This window comes from Tinamus guttatus, unplaced genomic scaffold (genome assembly GCF_059628265.1).
Source record: "Tinamus guttatus ecotype Peru unplaced genomic scaffold, ASM5962826v1 Tinamus_guttatus_pri_ptg000215l, whole genome shotgun sequence".
Classification (NCBI taxonomy): Eukaryota; Metazoa; Chordata; class Aves; order Tinamiformes; family Tinamidae; genus Tinamus; species Tinamus guttatus.
In genome coordinates, this window is record NW_028288749.1 from 2,842,105 (window position 1) to 2,864,033 (window position 21,929).

The 21,929-nt window shown below is 46.2% G+C and overlaps 1 protein-coding gene and 1 long non-coding RNA gene across 2 annotated transcripts in view; both read left to right on the forward strand.

Annotated features, from left to right (window-relative positions):
* LOC148594670 (uncharacterized) overlaps positions 1-21,929 on the forward strand; it is a 372,746-nt gene that overhangs the window by 310,151 nt on the left and 40,666 nt on the right. The window lies entirely within an intron of this gene.
* PAPPA2 (pappalysin 2) overlaps positions 1-21,929 on the forward strand; it is a 102,897-nt gene that overhangs the window by 53,369 nt on the left and 27,599 nt on the right. The window contains exons 13-17 of the mRNA XM_088524883.1: positions 1,889-2,024; positions 2,422-2,641; positions 11,858-12,029; positions 15,475-15,652; positions 17,998-18,211. Of these exons, the coding sequence (XP_088381009.1) occupies positions 1,889-2,024; positions 2,422-2,641; positions 11,858-12,029; positions 15,475-15,652; positions 17,998-18,211 (920 nt within the window). The remainder of the gene's footprint in view (positions 1-1,888; positions 2,025-2,421; positions 2,642-11,857; positions 12,030-15,474; positions 15,653-17,997; positions 18,212-21,929) is intronic.

Here is a 21,929-nt window from a genome sequence, read left to right on the forward strand (position 1 = left end):
CCTTGTTTTTTTTTAATAGATTTTGCCTCGTTGGTAACATACTGGGTTGGGAAGGACAGACTCTTGTTTGCAGTGTGTTCAGCACACATGGCTGCACAAACAGGAATCGTGCTGTTGTGCGGGCGCTTGTACATCCATGTACACATTGTTCTGAACCCATGCACTCCCATGGCCATTTTAAGGCTGCACCTGTGTCACCAGCATTAAAATGACACCACAAGTCTCATCACAGGGTAGGAATTGATTCCTACAGCATTTCTCAAAGGGTGGCACCAATGACCAGGGGAAAGACTGGGTCCTGCTGGAGGCACGTGGTTGTGAGCAAGCTAGAGCCATGTTCCAGGGACTTGGAAATGCCTGTGCCACCTAACAAACCTTCTGCTCTCCACCTTGGGTCCGTCTGCAGATGGGAAGGGTTAAGACTTGCAGATTTGTGGCTGTGTTTTATTCTTGGGTTCCAATGTGTCTGATGAAGAGAGGAATCAAAATCATTTGGAAGCAAGTCAGGGTGTCTAATACATAGGAAAATACTGAAAAGGCAGGGAGAGAGGAGAGGAAAAATATTAAGAGTGTAGCCCACTGTGGCCAAGCACATAATATGAGAAAAGAAAGAATCGAGGGGATGTTAGTTAGGTAAGTCAGCTCCTAGCTGTAACTCAGGGCCACAATTTCCCTCATGTCTGAACAGACGCACAGTAGGAAGGGAAAGGAGAAACCTTCTGCATCAAGCTGTGAAGTCCATGCAAAGCCTCACTTGATTCCTCAAAACATCTTTCCTTCCCTTTAAGGAACTGCCTTTGGAGGAGTGGGCAGCAGATGGCATGGCTAAAATTGGCCAGTTCCTGCCAAGCCACAGCTTTCCAACTTGGGAGACTCCTCAGAGCAGGTTCCTGCTCGGTACTGGGCTTTGAGCATGGCAAGGCCTTCCCTTTTCCCTTTTTCCTTTTTTTTTTTTTTTTTTTTTAAATTATTTTCAAGGAGAGAAACCTGTTTCCCAGTCCCTGTCTGGGCAGCTGTGACTTGCCCTCCTCTGGAATATAAGTTGACTTGAATTTCTGGGCTCCCTTTAAGCCTGGATTCCATAAAAACACTCCATAGGTGGATCTGGATCAAAACACATCACGGCACTGGGTGGGGGGTGCTGGGGAGAGGGAGAAAAACATTTCTATCCTCTTACTTCCAAGGAACGTCTGCTGTGCAGTGATTGATGGCATGAATTTCCCGGCTGTCTCGTACAGCCTGCAGGGCTCCTAGACAAGTGGGGAACTGTCAGCTTTTCTAATAGGCAGGACTTCCTGCCACAAATCTTTCCACTTGTTGGCTGACGGACGGTGTGCAGTCACTCTGGGCACTGGGGCCCTTTTTGTTTGTTTTTCATGGAAACATTTCAGTGGCCCAGCTGGTAGTTCTGCTCTCTGGATGCCTCACATGCCCGGTCCACGCCATGGGGTGTGTAAGGCAGAGCCCAGCTAGGAAGGTTGAAAAAGAGATTGCCTGGCCCTGGCTGAGGCATTGCTCAAGGTTTAGAGTAACAAGAACTGTGGATCTGGGAAGATGCCATAAACTTATTGCAAGGATTGATACATGTGGAGCATATTGGTAAAGAGGAGGAGGAAGATTAAGTGGGAAAGTCCTGTGTCCTTGATTTTTCTTCCTGTGCGTCTCCACTGCTTCTGCCTGTTCTGGCACTCTCTTCCCCGCTCTTCCTTTCCTGCTCTTTCCACCTACTCACTGCTCTGTCTACCTGCGGCCTGCTGGCCCCTTAGAGCCAGGGCCCGTCTCCCTCTGCCGTCCCTCTCTCCCTGTGACTCGTGTCAGGCTACGGGGATGGCCGGGGCGGCTCCCGTGGCTGCGGCTGCGCGCTCAGGCCCCTTGCTTTCTCGCACAGGTATGCTTCCACAGGCCGGGAGCACCCGCCTCTCTCCTGGTTTTCCTCGCGTCTGATGGCGCCATCCCAAACGACCAGCGCAGGCCGACTGTGACTGTCCAGCTGAGCGACATAAACGGGCGGAACCACTCTTGGGGTGAGTGTCATATGGGCTGCAGTACCAGTCCTGTGTCTCCCGCACTTTCCCTGTCTGGCTACTGAGTTCCCCCCCTTTCTTTCCAAGGCTGGATTAGGAGATCTACAAGTGCAGCAGGCTATGCTTGTTGGCTCCTGACTGTTGTCAAAGGCAACGAGCTGGTGCTCTTGTGGCAGGGACATCAGAGCATGGCTGGGCCTCCAGTGGATGAGGTGCTGGTGCTCCCATCCCAGCTCCCAGCCCCTCCTGCGTCCTAACCTTTGCACGGAACTCCAAGCTTGTCCTATGTGTTCGGAGTCATGGGAAAGCAGGAGCAGAGGACCTTAGTATGGGAAAAATCAGAAGCAAAGTAAACATCATGTGATTGGCTTCTTTCTTTTGATCTCCCCTCCCCTAGGGACACATGAGCTGTCATGTCAGCAGAACCCACTCATCATCAATGCGACCCACAACCAGGAATACTTTTCCCACCAGATTGCTTCAGTGCTGCTCAATTTCTCCTCCCCACACGTGGGCATTGCAGCCGTGGCCTTGCGGACCTCTGCTCACTCCAGTTCTTCTGATCCAACCACCTGTCTCCTGGGACGTGAGGAGGGACACAGCCACCAGACCTACAGGTATTGCCTCCTTGTGGGCCCTTCCCTTGTGGTCACATGGAGCCCAACTTTTTTAATTTCTGACATTTTTAGCTCTACTCACTCATGTATAGGCACTTTTTGTCTACTTGCTGAGTTGTTTTGTGACTACTCTTGGGTGGCTTTTGAAAGGCAATTGAGAAATTTAGTGTAATAAGTCTCAATTCAATCCTCACTGTGGGGAAAACATAGGAAAACAGATCTTGTGTGTGGCCTGTGCATATGCATAAAACTACATTAAAGGGATTTTTCAGATAGGGAAATCAAGCTCCCTCTGATGAGGAATTATCATTTGGTACCATCAATGAAGTGCAAATTGAGATTTCTTTCGAGTGTGCTTTGTCTTTAATTTGATGAAGACTCACAGTTCAATTCTGCAGCACCAGAGCCCTGTTTGGGCCTCCCTCTAGCATGGCACCCAAGCCAAGCACGTGAGCATCTCTGTTAATAATACCAGATTTCATCAAATGAAATACCTAGTGGTTTTTAGTCCAGGCTGTGTTTGCATTCCTCCTCAGAGCGGGCTGGTCAGATCTGTCTCCATCCTTCCCAGCCACACCATGTGGGTTTGCCGAGCTGCTTGGGAGACGGAGCTGGAGCTTCCTAGGTCGTGTCTGGCACCCTCACGGCTCTCATTAATGTGGAGGAAAAACACCACAGGGGTGACTTTCTGAAAAGCAGCCTGCTGGCGAGAGCCTCTCGGACTCCTGCCTTTCCATCTGGGTTTTGGTTTCCTTCCACGCCACCACCACGTGTCCCAGCCCCGCTTCCCAAAGGAGGGCAGCGGGAGCCTTGCTCGCCCTGCTTGGACTTGGGTGCCGCAGGAGATTCCTCGAATACCTCTGTGTGCAACTCCTCCTCCTCCTCCTCCTCTCCCTGGCTTCCCGTCCACCCCAGGCCCTGCACCAAGTCTTGCGCTGCCCCCACTATAACACAGTGATAACAATAATAGTAGTAACAGCACTTTAATTTATTGGTGTCCGGCACTCACAGGCGTCTGTATGTCTTCATAAAGCAGTAAATGAGGAGCAGTATTTGCAGAACGGGGCACCGTGTTCCAAGTAAATTGTGCTGGCAGGGGGACAGGGGGGAAAAAACTGTCATCCAAGATAGACTAAATAAACAAGGCAAAAAGAACGTGCTGAGCAGAGATGCAGACCCAAGAAGGAATTAAAGGAAGGTGCTCGGCTTTGTCCTGGAGGAATAGTGGGGCTGATGACAGCCAGACCTGAAAAATCTGGCTTTGCACTCAAATCCCAGGTTCCCTGAAGTTCCAAGTATCCAGACCCAGGGCTCCGGTCCAGCCAGTTACTCAAGTGATGTGACTGGGAATGCTAAGTTTGGGCCTAAGCTTTCCTGAACCTGTGGGGGCGGTAAGAGCTGAGGGCTTTGCCCAGGGTCATCACATCACTACTACTATCATTATTTTTCTTCTGCTGATGGCCCCACGTGAGTGAACATCCGTGATAATGAATGAGTGGGCATGTGTTTGTCTAAAAGCTTGTGGGCTCATAGTGCAACTGATTTATGTTATGTACATTTTGCCTTTTTTCTCTGTTTTTTTTAAAGTGCATGTGTAATTTATACTGAAACATAAATCTTAGTGAGTCAGCATATAAATATTATTCTCAGCCTTACATTAAAGGATCAGCGTCCACCTGAAATGCAGTCAGTTTCCTCCTGGTAGCAGTTACAGTTATGTATACACATGCTTCCAAGACCCTGGCCAACTGATGTGGTTTTTCAATTACGTTCTCTCATCCTTTAAAATAATTTTGCTCTCTCATTGCTTGAGAACTTCCCCCTCTCCTTCATAAGGTGGGAAGTGACTACAAGGAGGAAAAGACTGACCAGATGCAGGTGAGCACCATCTACATAAAGAGAAAATCACATAGAGGGAGAAGTGCATGGAAAATATATATACGTGTGTATATATATATATATATATATTTTCTAATATCTGTTTATGGATTTTCTTTACAAATGGGCACAAAAAGACCCAACAAGATCCTTAAGTCTTTTCTTCTCTGTCTTGCTCTTATCCTGTGGATTCCCCCATGGCCTTGGGCTTAGCTGCAGTATATCAGGATTGGTGGGGTCTCCACTGATCTTCTTTTCCCCTCATCTCTCCACTGGTTCCTCTGTGTTCCCATGCCTGATTAGATGCAATGTTGTAATATGTTGAATTACAGGTTACATAGCTGCACTTAGCGAACATTCTGAGTAAACTGGGATCCCCAAAATTTCTAGAGTAAGAAATTCTATTTATAGTTTTTCTTTTCTGGACAACAGGCTTGAATACTTAGAGTGTTAGGCTTTTTATCTCCAGTAGTCTTGCTATTAATAAAGGATCTGCCTTTGCTAAGTTGAGAAGTGCCCAAGTATTTTTTTCCTCCTTGTTTTATTTTAAAAATCTATTTCAACTCCATAACAAATGTACTTGAGAGCAAAAATGCTGCAGTGTTTTTATTTTTAAGGGCTAATAATTGGTTTAGTATAAAGGCAGGTGGAGCTGGGAAATGGGGTGGGTCTGTTGTTAAAATCAAGGAATATAAAATCTTAAGAAGTTTAAATATAGTTGTAAAAGATCGAGTCCATGTTATTACAGTAAAGAACTGAATTCAGTATCCGTATGCAACCAGCCCCACATACATAGCATGTATATGTAAGCAGTTTCCTAAAAATAGCCCCAAAAGTCAAAGTAACAACAGCAACAGCAAAAAGAGGTTTCATGAATTCAGTCTAGAAATGCTCATTGCCAAAATAATAAATGTAAAGGCTTTGTATTTCTGTAGCATCTTCCGTCTTAAAGGATCTAAGTGCCTTGCAGGCTCAAAGTTCTTTGCAAATGAAATGCAGCCATCTCTGGGTCAGAACGCAGCAGGTCTTTGACACTAGCCAAGTGCAGCCTTGTTTTGGAGGAGAAGCCTTCTCCTTCCAGACCCTCTTGAGGTGCTGGAGGTCAGAAGAGCAGCACCAGCAGAAACAGCACTGGGATCCCTCCCCGATGCTGCTCTGGCAGCGCGGGGCCGTGAGATTCCCTCTCTACCATCCCTGCCAGCAGCCCTTCCTGGCAGGGCCTCCTTTGCTTTCTCAGATGAATCCCAGACTCCGAAGGTCAAGCAGGAATCAAAGTGTTAATGAGTTTCCTGAAAATTTGTAGCTGCAGAGAATGATGTGCTCAAGAGGAAAGCTCACCCAGGGCACTCTTGAGTTAGCAGCACCATCCCTTGAGTGCTTCTGTTCTCAGTCGTGGTGAAGACCAGGCTCTTGCTGGAGCTGCGACTGCTGCCCCATCAGCACTGCAATCCTACCACACTCAAACTCTCTAACTTTCGTGCTTACTCTTTTTCTTTGGATTTTAAAAATGAGCCACAGTCCCTTCTGTTTTCCTTGGTACAGACTGTATGTCAAACCAGGGAACATTGTTCATTTCCTCTGTTATTTTTATTTTTAGCTTGGTTTTATTTTTAGTGTTTTATTTATGTTAGCATGTGCGGGAAATGCCTTGGCACGTTAGCAGGAAAGGTGCTGCAGAGCAAAATCTGCTTTGTTTTCTTATTTCCTATATGATTGCCCCCCCCTCTGCTAGCCTAAAAGCAGGCTTAATGTATTGAAGGGGGATCTGGTTTGGATTTCTTTTAAATGTCAAATGGGTGTCAGGGAGGAAAAAAAAATCAGACATAGACTTTTTTTTTTCTTTAATATCTTGTCAATTGCTATTTGTTTGTTTTGTTTCCCCCATATGCTAATTTTATTCAGGGTCAGACTATGAACTACATCTGTGCTGGTGTGAAAATCTGTGGAAAAAGGAAGCACCAGCATCCTTCCTACTGAATGACTTGCTGTGCCACTACCCTGGCTTAGGTCCCCCTGGTTGGAGCAGAAAGGGAGGACAAATAGGAGGCAGAGGAAGAGGATGGCTGTCATTAGCAGGAGAAGACAAAATTGGCACAAAAGGGTTTGCTTTGAAAATACTGTTCTGCCAAATGCCATGCAACGTTGACTCAGGAATATACTTTGTTCTAATATCACAGCTGATAAAGTGATTCAGTCCTGAGGTACAAACACCTTGAGACCCCAAGGTCACCCTGCGGAGGCTGCAGCGCTGGGGCATGCTCAGGTCAAGACAAACCTCCATCCCCGCTCTGTCCTCCCAGCTGGTACCTGCTCGGGCTTTTCTTGCCTCCGCAGTGCAGCAGGCGTTGAGAACAGGTCGACCCTGCGGACAGCACGTGCTGTCTGAACAGCCTGCCCCTATTCTACCCTGCTCTCCCTAATGTCACATACAGGCAATAGCATTTTTCCCAGAAACTGGATGAAACTTGTCCTTCAGAAGGCTTTCTTTTCTTATATTGCAGACTCTAGGAGGTGATGAATCCACCTTCTTTCCTACTAAGCTATTCTTATCTCTGCCCTCTTTGTTGGGAACCTGCCTCTGATTTTAAGATGAAAGTTATCTTTCTTCAACTGCAATCAAAGGCTTTTGCACCCTGCCAACAGATTTCTTTTCTGTGTGCACACGTTGTAGAGAGTGGTTGGAGCCTTTTACCATCTCCTCTCTGTTGTGATATATAGTTTCTACTCCTTAAATCTTGTAGTCTTGCAGGTCTTCTGTGAATTCTGCTTGCAGTTTCCTTTTGATATTCCTCTAGTATTTCTACATCCTTCTTGGTTTTGTTAGCACCATCATGAATGCTACACAGAAAGGCAAAATCATTTCCTTCCTCCTTTTGGATGGCATTCTTTTTGTGTCTCCAAAAACCACATTATCCCCCCAGCTATTAGCTTGCACCAAGATCACAGATGCATCTATCTCCACTGATCCCAAAGCTCACTGAGTACCTACATTGCATTGCGTTTGTTGGTTCTACCATCTCTGAACCTAAGAAGCAGAGTCCGGGAAAGACTCTGTAAATATGTAGTGAGCATGTAGTACTTTTTATCTGTGTAATGCTCTTTCCTTCCATGTTTTGTGGATCAGGAGCTTCATGAGACAGAGGCACTGCCTTTGTTTAATAGCCTTTGAGGAACATTTCTTCTGAGTCTTCAGCATCAGCATAATATGGGATACCCATTCTCAGACTCCTTTGTGAGGGATTTTGTCTCAAGTAACAAGAAGGCACACGTCCTGGCAGATAAATTGTAGCTGTGTGCTTGTCTCACGACTGACAGGTAGACTATCTTCATGTGAGAAAGATGGCATCTATCAGGAGTGATAAAGCTGATTCTTCCTGAACTGGGAAACAGGCTGGAGTGAACGTGAGATGCCATGCAGCTCATTCTGTGCTTCTATGAATACGTTTTGGTACAGCAAACAACAAAAAAAAATGATGGGAAAGAACCATTTGAAAATACATTGAGATTAAGTTCTCCTTGCTTTTCTTGCACATTTACCATTTTGGCTATGAAGAGGTCAGCACATCATTTAGTATCTTAGTGCTTGCTTTTCTCTATCTGTGAGGTAGCTGGCTATGGATGACTTGCAACAGTGTTAATTTTGCCATTTCAGGAGTCATTTACAAAAATCATATACAAAAGCAAACACCCTCTTCTTGAGACAGCAACTTCAGTAAAGATTTTAGTCAAGAAGCATCACTGCCATTGGGTCTGTACATGCATCCCACTCCCACAAGGATGGTTGCCATCAAATTTGTAGGTGTGAGATCTTTCCTCTTCAAAAGAAGCATACCTGAGAGGAGAAGAAATTCACATTATTTCCAAAATACTCTAATTTCTTTGTTCTCCTCCTTGCCAGACCACTTTGGGGTGAATATGTTTTATCTCAATGATGAGGCAAATCCAGACTCGATCAGAGTACACGCATTGACTTCCATCAACATCTCTCCCTCCCCTCTTTAACCGTATTAAAGTTGGAGCTAGCTCTTAAGGACTTTTTGGAAAGCAATCTTTGGGTTAAAAATTTGGGGAGATATTACAGTAATTTATGGGTGATTTGTTGTGTGTTAGGCAGCTGCCTTGTATTCATCTTGACTTAGTTTTAGTTTGGTAAATCCATCAGCATTTTGGGGGTTCCGTGAAATAAATATACCAAAATGCAAATTTTCAACTCTTCAAGATTTGTTTTTTGGGAGAACAAAAAGATGTCTTTTTGCCAGCATTGTCACTATTGTTTCAAGGTGTTTTGTTGCTGGCAGTGGCCTCCCGCTCCTATTACAGAAACACAAACGATCTCAATGGAAAAGTTTTGCTATGAGTTTGTAGAATTGGCCCTACTTCATAACAATGCTCTTATCATTCCAGAGCAATTAGAATCATCACTAAACTGCTGAGAATTTCACAAATTTCCATATTTGATTTTTTTTTTAATGTGTGAATTATGAAACTTAGGGAAATAATATTGCAAGTTGGTGCTGATGTGGAATAAGTTAGGAGAAAAAAATATATATTTTGTTAAAATGTTGTTGACAAATCATTAGTTTGGGCTTCAAAAGATGCTAAGATAAAAATGGAAATATTTTTTGATGTTTTATGTAGAAAAAAAATAGCATATTGTAAATCATACATGGCCTGAATCAAAAATGGACGAATGTCAGGAGTTTCCAGCTGCAATAGAGGGATTTCATTTATCATCAAAAGCCGAAAGAACTCCTTCATGCTGAGATCAGAACTGGGCTAACTGCACCATTTCCTCATCCAGCCATCATTAGGGTATTCCAGCTGCTGGGAGCAATGATTTATTCCAACACATTACCCAAACTGTGGTAAGGCATATGGATAATGGTAGTGCCAGGCTACATAGTTTCTTTGTCCTCAATTTGTGCAGCATCAGACACAGAGGCATCCTTGCCAGTATATTACAATGACAGTGGTGGTGATGACAAAAAAAAATCAAGGCAAAGTTTGTAGTGGGAGATGATATTTTTTATTAAACTTATTGATAAATTAGAGAAGAATAGACAGCTTTCTGCAATGCAAACCTCTCCTGAGGTCTGGAATAGAAGCATCAGCACACAGGTTGAGAACAGTTTCTCACAACATAAGCAGATACATACCAGACCCTCTCCAAACTAAGCTGTTGTTAGTATTTATAGGACTAGGAGACTATTGCAAATAGAAGAAGGCGATAAGTTAACCAACATTTGGGACAACACAGGAAAAATCTAGTTATTTCTAAAATACAGAATAAATGTATGTATATATATGTGTGGTATATATTAAAAGAAAGATTTCTATCTCATGTTACATAGTTATGAATCTCTTACATATAACTATGTATACCAATATAATATTTATATAATAAGAAGAAATTTGCTGATGGCTTGATCTATTAAGATACATCAGCCTTGCTGGTTATGTTTCCAAATTTCTGGAAAACCAAAATATGCCCAGTAGTAAAGGGAATGATAAGTAAGTGCTTCATTATTGCTGTTTAATAATGGCATTGTCATCCTAGACAATGTAAGCTCCGTGTTCTGTCATCACTCCACCGACGTCAACACGGTTGTGCTAACAAAGCATTTGGCCTGGCTTAATGCAAGCAGAGCGCGTCACCACCCTCTCCCTATCCAGCACTTGGATGAACACGCACTCCATAACTCATCACAACTTCATAAGCAGATGAAGTTACATGTCCCGGGGCTCTGCGGAATCTGACCTGGCAACCCGGCTCTGCCGGCGCTCTGACACAGCCTGCAGCCTTTTGGCTAACCCACCACACGCCCGTCTCCCGGCCCAGCTTCTTGACGTGTGGGCTACGGTGGGTTGGGACTTTGCTGAATAATCTCCGTGTGCCTGGAGGCGTGCAGGGGTAAGGACTTTCTTCCTGCGATGTGTCAACGCATCACCAAGGCCAGGGTAGGCAGGAATGGGATAGTGGTCTTTGCCGGGCGTTTCTTGCGTTTCCCACAGGACAAAATCCGCGCACAGTTCCCCGTGGCGGACACTGTGTGTGCAGCAAGGCGGGCTTTGCTGAACATGCTTTAATTCTCTGTCCTCTGAGGGGACAGAAGGCAAGAGTAAGCCTAAAAAGCAAAGGAACTCAGCCCCTCTCGCACATGGCATGTCCCAAGACAGGCACAAGAGGAGTCTGAGGACACGGGTTACATCATGGGGAGGTGGAGCTGGAGATGAGGGAGGTGTGCGTGTAAGTGCGTGTGCTGGGGGGAACAGGCAGGCAGCGACACAGCCGCCCGGAGAAGGTAACGGCGGGAGGGGAGAGGGCTGCAATTGGTACCAGATGCCCTCAGAAGCTAATGACCTGACAAACGCTGCACTCGTAAAACAAATTCTTTAAAAAGGAAGCAAATGGAAATATAAGCTAGTGAAAGAATTTGCAACAGCTGCCCTGAAACCATTTCTCACTTCATAAACAGGTCTGCACTGAAAAAAAAAAAAAAAGTTTTTTTTTTTTATTATTATTCCTTGTTCTTCTTTGTGGCCCTTTCCTCTTGCTTTTCCTGCGCTCCCCCTGTGCCCACTGGGGATCTCAGAGCCACGAAATGGGGACATGCACTGCAGATTCCCACCAAACAGACTCACCAGGCTTGCCTGGAGTTAGCACCACCTTGCTCTCCCCTATCTTCCATGTTGGTACCTATGTTGTATCTTCTGTTGGGCTTCTACATGTGCATCTTTAGCAGGAGAGACTGAGCAAATGGTGGCCAGGCAGCCTCTGCCATGCTGGGCCCCCAGTGCACAGAAATGGTTGCATGTGGAGTGAGCTTGGCCAGGGAGCAGAAAGGGGGATGTTGAGGTGCACCTCCCTTACGACTCTCCTCAGTTCCTGCGTGAAACCAGGTGGAAGGTTCAGCCAGCAGCACCCCTGCTTAGAGGGGCTGCTGTCTGTTCTAGTACTGCGACCTGTAAAAAAACAGCCCTGACCATTGGATAAGCAGGGTGTTTTCTTGGGGGAGCTGTTATATTAGCCCCATGTCTTGGCCTAATTCCATCTGAGGTAATTAATCTGTGGGTCATACTTTGCTGATAGAGAACTTAGAGCCCTGACCAGCACTCCTCTCTGCTGGGAGATTATTTTTGATGCTTAATTCATCAGTACCAAATGGCAGGAAGCTGCTGTGGCCAGGAGGGGAGGGTTTATTTCCTGGGAACAGGTTGTACACGGCTCTGGCGGGGGAGCTCTGAGCATCTCAAGCAGATGCCTCTTGGAAGGAGTTGCTCCTTACTGCGGAAGCACCAGGACTGCTTTGCTGAGCCTTTCTGTGTTCTCTTCCACAGCTGTGCCCACCGTAGCTGTGCAGAGCCGGGAAGCTGCGCACACCCGGTGCTTGCTCACACCTCCACCCTCAACTGCACCTCCAGTGGTCCCAGGGACATGGAGTGCATCGTCTCCTGTGAAAAGGGATTTGTCCTTCGCTCCAGCAATGGGAAGAGCCTGGGCTCTGTGCAGGTGAGTGGACAGCAGAACAGACATCACCTCATGGCCCATTGGACAGACTTAGTTAAGATAAACTTCAGCACCCTGAGGGGGCAGCGCATGACCCAGGACAGCATGTGATTGCAGCCCCGGTCTCCTCACAGCTTAGTCAACCACCTCAGTGCAATGAACCCACCAGTGCTGGGCCTCACCGCCAATGGCTGCTGCTGCAGGAGACCCCGCTCTAGTCTCCCTTGTAGTCCTGCTCCTGCAGCCAGCGCTGCGTGCAGACCGAGGCTCTGCCAGGCTGCCAGGAGCAGAATGTGTGATGTCCATGATGCCACGCTGGGTCCATTCCTGCACAGGTAGACATTTTCTGTTCTCTGCATGGGCATTGCTGGGAGGGTTAAATATCCCTGGGACATTTTCTCTCTTGAAGTTCAAGTTAGTGGCTCAGGAAAGAATGAAGTCATTTCAGAGCGACTAAATTTAGAGGGCTAGAGATGAAGAGACAGCCAACAGGACCAGGAGCTTTTCTTTCTTTTTATCATGTTGCAATCAATGCTGCACAAGCCAGCAGGGCAGCACAGAGGTCAGTATGAAAGAGTGCAACCCACTTTCCAGTGGGCCAGAGTCTGCCTCATAAAAGCCATGGCCAGCTCCACGCTTAGACACTAGCTGAGGAGATCTGACGGGTCCTTGGGAGCTGAACTCCCTCAGATCTAGGTAGCCACCTTGGCAGGGTTATGGGCACAGTTTGTCCTGTCCTTACTTTGTTCCTGGAGAGCGAACATAAACCTCTGGGGCTGAGCTGGCCCTGCACACCAGATGAAATGAGAGGATGTAAACTCACATTCGGTGGAGATAGATGGAGGTGAGTCAGGCGATGTAAGCAGACGGGGCTTTTTGTCCCAAGAATTCATGTGTGGCAGACACATTACTTGTGCTGCAGCAGTCAGTGTTTACCAAAGGATGAGGTAGGCACTGGAAAGTGAGGCATGACAGGGTGCAAAGGGGCAACTTGAGATGCCCCACTTGTCCCCCATGTCACTTGGAAAGTTATTAATTACAGGATCATACAGTTTTGCGGGCCAAGGCAATCCTTTAACACACAGCAGTGTGTTCACAAGGAAAACAAAATGTTCTCGTTTTCTCCTAATATGAAACCACACTAAATAAACTTGCTGTGAGTGACAATTTTTTGATATTTGGCAGTGAGATGGGAAACTTCTTGACAAAGCTTAGCCTTGTGGTTGTCGTAACAGATGGCAGCTTACAGGTGCCCTGCCTCAAGCCCTGAAGTGACAATACCTCCGTTTTCCTACCTCTACAGGGGCAAAAGGGAACAGCATGGGGGCTCTGATAGGGGACAAATCTTTGGCGGGATACTTTTCTCTGATGAGTGCTGCTGAAAGAAAAGAGGTGCCCTGTTTTGCTTGTCCATAGAGAGGATGGAGTAGGTGCAACCATCCAGTTGGTCTCAGGGCCCCCATCTCTCCTCATTTTCTCAGTCTCTGACAGTATGTTAGTTGTCATCTCAGGGCATTCTGAGAGAAAATGTAGAGCTCTTCCCTGGGCATTCTCTCCACATGGCAATGGACTTTTTTTTCCCTCCTGGGTAGCCCTCAGGATGTGTCTGTCCTCCACCCAGCAGTACTAAGGAAAGAACACTTACAGTTCAATTACAAGGTGATCCTGACATGCAATGGAGAGTGCTAGATTCAAATTTAATAATGCCCTGTAGAGCCAACATATTCAGACCTATCTTAATTTGAAGTGTATTGGCTGGGAGGACAAATCACAAGTTTCACTGTATTAGCAACCTGATTGTTTTCAACCAATAAGCAGACATCAGGAATAGTTGAATGAAAACTATTTGTAGTGAGAACTGCTGGGATAATGTTAGATGGGCTGAGAATGGAAATCATGGCACACCATCACACAGTACTTTGTTTTGACTAAGTGCATAGCACACGCTGGTTGTATTTAGAACTGGAATCACTGGCAGTTTAGAGTCAGGAATCTCGTGTGGTTCCCCAACTATGTAAGAGGGGGCATGTAATTATGGGTTATGAATGTACCACTGGGTTATATGAACCACTGATTTCAGTGGTGTCTGTGGGCTGAGGCAGTGTGTTTCAGGGAAACCTTTTAACATGAGAGCTGCGCACCAATGGCTGAAATAAGACTTGATCTAGTAGGGCAGAAAACTAAGACCTGTGCACAGAAATGGGAATAACATGCAGCCCAGAAAATTGTTGTGTTATCTTGATTTTTTTTCTTGCTATGCTCTGTTAGTGCTTAGACAATGTTGTCACAGTTGAGTGAGAAGTGATACACTTCACTCATAAGAGAGAAGGAGCAATATATTTTACTGAGGTCAGATAGTGGCTCAATAAAGCTCCATCATAAACAATGATTTAATGAGGTTTGATGTCAATGTTCACCCAGTTATCTATTGCATGGAGACCAGGATCAGCTAGAAGTATTAGGGAGACCCTCCTGTTGAGTCACAAGTTTCGTAATCGATCTCCTTGCTTTCCAAACTCCTTCTGTGAGGAGTCTGGATGAGGCTGAACCCAATCCTAGACCTAGACTTGATCAACCATTTATATCTAAAGGATTTCCTAGCAAAGTGTGCAAAGGAGAACCTCTCATTGAGTTCTGAGGTTCAGAATGGACCCTTTGCTTTCCAAACAACTCCTGAGAGGAATCTGAGTGTAGCTGGATCCATTCCTAGCCCCAGAGTTGGTTGATAGTTTATGTCTAAAGGGTTGATGTACAGAATCAGTCAGAGACAGAACTTATTAAAGTTTCCCAAAGGTTTACAAAGTTTGATCGTACTATTTATTATTTATTGAGGATGTGTGACCTGTAAGGAATCTCTCAGCCTTGGGGACTAACCTTGAAAGGTGTCCCTGCTCAAGAAGAGGTTCTGCAGTGCAGTCTGCTGCCATGCAGGGGAACTCAGTGGGTTCTGTGGACTGACCTCTATTTTTATAGGGGGGATGATTGACTCATAGTCATAATTTGCATGCTAGGCAGGTCTTAGTTGGTGCATGCCAAGTGACTGCCTATCTATGAGCTGTTTACAAGGAGGTCAGGTTGAGGGGGAGAGAACACACTGGGGAGTGGAAGAAGCAGACCACCGCAATTGTGGATTCTGCTAGCGTTTGGGGGAGACAACTAGAGAACAGGAATTTCAGGTCTGGAACCTAGATGGCTTGCATGTTATCTCAAAGACCAGTCACTGCTTCCGCATTCCAAGCATCACATCATGCATAGGTAGGTGCTTTGCATTGTGCCACACTGGGCTCCAACTCAGTGTCCAGAGGGGAGTGCAAAAACTGGGAGAGGAAAAAATGGAGAAGTGCATTTCTCATCCCTGAAATTTTGGCCAGCCCTTTTTGCTGGGGTGGTAAAACAGTAGGCTAAAACTCAGTGACAGGAGTCCAATGGAGCCTTGCTTTCTCCTCAGAAGGAGGTGGTGCTGACCTGCAGCTCAGGGCAGTGGGACAGATCTGTGACATGCGAACCTGTTGACTGCGGTCTCCCTGACCAGTTACATGTGTACTACGCTGAGTTCTCCTGCCCGAAGGGGACCACGTACCTGAAGAGATGTTCCTTCTCCTGCATCCGGCCAGCTAAGCTTCAAGGTAGAGTCTCAGGTGTTGAGGTATTTAACCCTCTTTCCCCCTTTTGATACTACCTTTTGTGTCTATCCCAAGCGATTTCAAACTGAAATTTGAATTTTTCTGTTATCTTGGCTTTTGCCAGACAGTTGGACTCTTGAAAGACCTCCTTAACTGATAGGCATCTATCATCCTAGAGTAGAAATACCATAGTGGGGGGATACTGTGTGTCTCCTCATCCGCCAGCTGGCACCTCATAGGAATGCACCTCAGGGTGGGGGTTTTGTCTTCTCTGGATAACTGTTGAGCTCCTCGCAGGCTCTGGCTTTACGGAGACCAGGAACGCAGACAAACTGTGCAGGCAGCCAGTGGAGAGGAACAGAGAGGACTTCAGAAAGCCAGAAATGGCATGCTGCCTAGTGGCTATGTGAAAGCGTGTGATTGAGGAGGCCTGGGGCCTTACAAAGCCATAGAGACCGGTGCCCGCAGCTGCAGAGCAGCCTCAGGGATGTGCGCCACCCAGACACACAGCAGTCCTCCAGACACGCCATGGCCTGGCTTTCATTCTGCCGACTCCATCAATAGCCGCAGGAATGTTTCTAAGCCAAGTCAAAGAAAGAGCGCTACTGTTCCTGTCTATACAAGGCTGAGCTGGATGGGATTTCGGGGGTAATTGCCTTGACAGCTTCAAGCATTGGGACTTTATGTGAGTTTCCACCAGCGCATTTGCTCTGAACAATCACTTACAACAAATCATTTTAATGGGTGCCCTATTTTACAGAGACATTTATAGCTGAAACGTATGAAAATCATTTACTACTCTTTTTTTGGGTTAAATCTAAGGAGTAAAAACTGCAGGGAATTAAGGTCTCATTTCATGACAGGGGGGATGCTGGCTGATCCCAGTGTGAGCTGATCAAAGCGTAGTATGTGAACTACTGAAGTCGACAGGCCATATTCCATACAAACCGATGTCATTGCCTTTGGTGGGTCAACTGAGGGCAGAGTTTTAATGTGATATTTCACTAACAGCCTCCTCTTGTTCCCACTGAAGTCAATGGGAGATTTACCATTGGCTCCCTTGGCGGGAAGGGAGGCCCATCCATAGAGCACCCTGGATGACTTCCAGGAGTTGACACAGCTCCTGGTGGTGTTAAGCCAAGGCTGTTGAGTCGTGCGGGTAAATCCAGAGAAGCCCAATTGATTCCACTAAGCTGTTGAGGCAGGAACGTGTCTGCTTCTTGTTCTCCCCAAAGGCTTGCATCCTTGTGGGCAGTCTGTCAATGCTAATAAATACTAAGAATAGACAAGGAAAAGATTGCATGAGCCATGCGGCTTCTGTCGTGGAGCTTGGAGGCAGGAGGAGCAGCCATACAACCTGATCCTTGGGAGTGCAGGCCCACTGGGAACACAAGCCATGAGTGGAGGCGCTGTCTGAGGCTGCCAGTCTCGGCCTTTTCCAAGCGTGGTTGTAGACAGAGCAGTGATCCTATAAAAAGAAAGTGATGCTTCAAGGGAGTGTGGAGAAATCTGGCTATACAGAGAACCTGCTTTAGAGGCCTGATCCAAATCTTTCAATAGAGAGACTCCCATTCACTAGCTTGTGAGTTTTTTGTTTTTGTTTTGTTTTTTTTGTTGTTGTTGTTTTTTTGTTGTTGTTTTTTCTTGCTCAGCAGTTCCCAGGGAAATGGCTTTGGCTTAGATTCAGTTCTACAGTGCGTAGTTACAGTCCCGGATGCCTCACACAGACTCCATTTTAGGCCACCTGTAAGGCAGGCCTACCAAATTCTCTCTTTTCTAGACAGACAATGAAGAGTGAGGGACCATGATAGTCAGATCAAATCCTCTATAAGATGGCAGGTTGAATTCACCATCACACCACTTAAGATTAAGATTTCTGTATCCATTCTGCTGGTGCTTTCTATGTTGCACTGCATGTGTAGCACAGAGCTTGACAGCTTGTAAGGGTAGGTGCTGGACAAGCTGTACAAACTACCCGGTGAAAAGCTACATGGCCTGAATTACACACAGCAGATAGCTGTCATACATAAAAGCCCAACAAAGGCTCTTCTGAGGTGTCACTGGTGAGAGAAATTTTAAGGGAGAGATTTGTGGAATCAGGATCTTTTCTTCATCCCCTAAAAGTCATCCCTTTCCCCTTCCTGTCTGTTTTCAAGGGATTCAGTCTCTGTCCCAGCCTGACCAACCATACAATGAGGTCCTTGATTTTCAAATTTTTTGCCTTTCTTGGCATTAATATCCAGTCTAAAAAGAGGGGGGTTTGCTGGTTCCCTTCTGCTTCACTCACTTCCAGGGTTCCACCCCAGTTATGCCATAGTCTGAACATTCTGCTTCTCTCTTGGAATTAGGAATGAGTCAGTGGCTGACCTGTCTTGAGGATGGACTCTGGTCACTTCCCGAAGCCTACTGCAAGCTGGAATGTGATGCTCCTCCTATGGTGGCCAATGCCAAGCTACTGGTCCCACGGTGCCTGCAGGGGAACCATGATGTGGGCTCAATATGTCGCTATAAGTGTAAACCTGGATACCACGTGGCAGAGAATGCAGTAGGCAAACCTAAGAAGTAAGTCTGTGTGTTTTCTCACTGTTTTGCCACATTTTCTTCTCCTTTTCTTCCTGCTAGCAAGGTCACTGAAAGGAGACGAGGTCACAGTATGTTGTGTGCAAAAGCAGCGTTGCAAAGCTGCTTTGGCTGGTGGGATAAGTTAAAGGCAGAGCAGTTTGCTCTGATCATGCACATGCCATTGCCTGAAACCTGAAGGGCATTTCCCTAGTTTAGGTCAAAGCACAAGTTGTCCTGCACGCCTCAATGTACTTTTCACTTGATGAAAATTAAGCATGTATGTGGAAGTATTTTTAAACTGTTCAGGACTTCAAGTGGTAATAAGCAAATGATGTAATAAAGATGCTGGAAGACTCTTGTGAGTTGCTGCCTTTCATATAAGCAACAAAGCATAGATCATGAGATTGAGATGGTAATGGCAATATTCATAGCAATATTCTGTAAGAATTAACATTTTATCCCCTGCAAGTCTTGGCTAAGTTTAACCTCAAACATTTATATTTCAATTGAGGAAGATTTTCCCAACGCTTTGGGGAAAAAATCCTTGTGATTCACTAGCACTGTACTCAGCCAATATCATGACATGGGGGATAATACAGTATTTTGTGCATGACACCTCCAGATGAAGTCCCTATTTTATATGATCACCAATTATTCCATGGCACTGTCTGGGTGTTCCCGAAAGTCTTGACACTAGTCAGGTAATTATGTGCTAATTTAATGTCGCCTTTCCATTTTAATTGGATGCAGGCTTTATCTCTGTTTTGCTGTGAGATAGGTTTTTTGTGCACTAGGAGGTGGTTGCCAAATTTCTTGCATAGTAACGAAGGAAGTGGTTTCTGTAAAGAGCTTCTCACAGTGCTAGGGTTTCTCAGGCCGAGAGCTGTGCGAATTATGACTATGGGTATGATCACTTGGATGCTTTGTGAACTTGCATGCCTGTGACATTCAGGCACTGAAGTTGCAATCAAATCAACACAGCTTGCCAAGCTATGCATTTCTGCAGCAATTGCTGTCAAAATAAAAAAAGCAGGGGGATGCTTTCCAGGAGTTCCAAGGCTCTTCTGCTATAGGTGTAACTTCTGTATAGGTCTGAATAACCTGCAAAATAAGCCAAGGAAAATCATGCAAAATGGTCCTATTTTCAGGTTTGCTGTTATCACTACTACTAACTCAGCTAACATCTTTGACGGTATTATGATGATATTTCATCAAACAACAAACATTCACAGAATGAGAAAATTCATCCCTTTCTCACCATGTGCAAGATTAAAAGCAAGAGCCTTTCCTTGCGAGTGTAAAGGCTGGTGTACTTGTTCATCTGAAGTTCTGTATATACACGCAGCAAATGTAGCTTGTGGCAGCTATTAGCCAATAAAGGAGCTAGTAGATGACTAGATTTCTGGAAATCCTTCTGGTGTATCAGCCCTGGCAGGCACAGGATCTGCCAAAGTGAAGGATTGCTCTTAGTATCCAGGGCTGTCTCTGAAGAAAGGGAGTCTTTGCAGATGGTGGCGGAGAGCTCTGGAAGGGGCTGGCACTGGTAGGGTGCAGGTTCCTGATATTCTCATGAAGGATTAGAGTCTCAGTTTATGACTCGGCCATCAGGTTTTTGGGTGTTCTGTAGTCTCTTTGGCTTCTTTCTATGTTCACCAAACTGTGTGTCCGTGTTTCTGTGCTCCCTCATCATTACCCCTTTCCTGGGATTAGCCCATTATGTTCAAGAAGACAGACCTGAGAGGCTGGCAGGATTAAACAGGAGACACAGTGGTGGGACCAAGGAATAACTGGTACCTTGGCCCTCACCAGAGATCAAGGGAGCCATGAAACAGTCCAGACAGTCCTGTCCCTCAGCAAACTTGCATGGAGATATCAGCCCTTCCACCTCCCTTCCCCATTCAAAGACTAAGTGGGCTGATGGCAACCATGAAAGAGGAAGAGAAGGCAGGGGAATGTGGAGAAGAAAGTGGAGTGTGTTGGCAGACTGAGGGTTGGAAGCACTTCATAAAGATCCTAGCGGGCAAAGCAGGACAGACTAATCCAAGAGCATCAGAGTTTAGCAGGGCACTGGGCCATTGTGTATTTGTGGTGAACGCATAGGTATGGGCTCTCACCTCTAGTGCCCACATCTGGACCCTTCCAGATAAAAGGCAAACACACATGCAGCTTATGGAGCCATAAAGCCAGGGAAAGAAAACACAGGCTGTCAAACGGACTCCCATGGCATTTCCACCTCTAAGGCCCCTGATGAAGATTTACAACCCAAGTTGTCTAGGATGTTTGGAGAGAAGGGGAGGAAAGCAGCAGAAGTCCTACAAACTGGCATTGCTTTCTTTGATTTTCCAGCAAAGTCTCTGTGCTTCTCCCCTGTTTTTTGCGAAGCCATCAGTCTCCTACCATGGGGAAATGAGGTGGACTTTGGAGTAATTTATCCCCGTTTCTGTACACTGCACCCAGTGCTCCAAAACCTGGCCACTCCACTCCACCACTGGATCCTGGCAAACCTTCTGCATGCATAGCTCCTGGAGCTCAGCTAACGCATATGCCTTCACATCAAACACAGCCCTCGCTGGCCTCAGACGTCTCCCCTGCCTCCTTTACCCATTAGACATTGGATTGCCCATTCGGAGGAGGAATCTTTGACTCCGATTTTCCTGGCTTCCTGGTTAATCCTTAAGAAATGCTGCTAACCCAGATCAGAAGAAGTCGGGGGGTCTGGAAATTTCAAGCTCCTACAACGTATTTTTTTTAAAGCCTCTCCCTTCCCTTCTCCATGCCTTAATATAAACTGCTCACTTCATCTATACAGCAGTGGGCCACGTACCACCTTCTACCCTGGGGTCAGGCCAGGACAGCCCTGTTTGGAACTTGCCCAGCATAAATGCTAGTTGTGGGGGGAGCCTCCAGGAAAAGCTGAGTTTTTATTTCAGCTCTGAAGATTGTGCAGTAGTGTAGTGGGACAGGGAGAGAGAGGGAAAGACAGGCAAGGATGAACAAAGAGATTGTCAAGGGAATTCAGCTGTGCCAACCTCCTTCCTCTTCCTGCCCTATTCCATCACTCTTGAAGGTGGTCCCTGGGCTGCTCCTTTTCTCTCCCTGGTTTAGTCATCCAAGGCAACAGACAGGTCAGCTCCTGTGGGGAGGCACTACATGGCACCAGGAGTCCATGCTGGAGCCGTTCGAGAACCACATCAAGACAAGGAGGCCCAGAATGGGCGACAGGGCTGCAAGCCCTGAGATTGCTGAGATGTGACCCCCGCCATGCTCAGTCTCCCTCCCCAGGCCTTCTCATGGCTTTAGGTGCAGGGTTTCCACTGCAGCTTGGAAGAGCAACAGTGATGTACAGTGGCTGTATCAGTTATACCCAGGTGGCTGATAAGTGAGTGAGAAATAGCATGTGTCTAGGGATGGTCCTGACCTCTACTCTCTGCCTGAGGCCTTGCTTGTAGCAGTGAGGCTTCATACCACCAGTTTGTTTGTATCACCATAATGGCATCAGCTATCATCTCCAGCATTGCTGTAATATGGTAGTGTAAGATGTGGCCTGTTCTGCTCTGATTAGACCTGCATAACTCATACAGCTGATTTACACCCTGCATGCTAGGCAGTCCAGTAAGGGGAAACAGATTTGCTGCATGCAGACATGGATGTTCATCACGGCTCAGTGTCTCCTAGGATGTGCTTGCCTTTAAGCAAATGAAAAAGTGGGCAAAGCAAA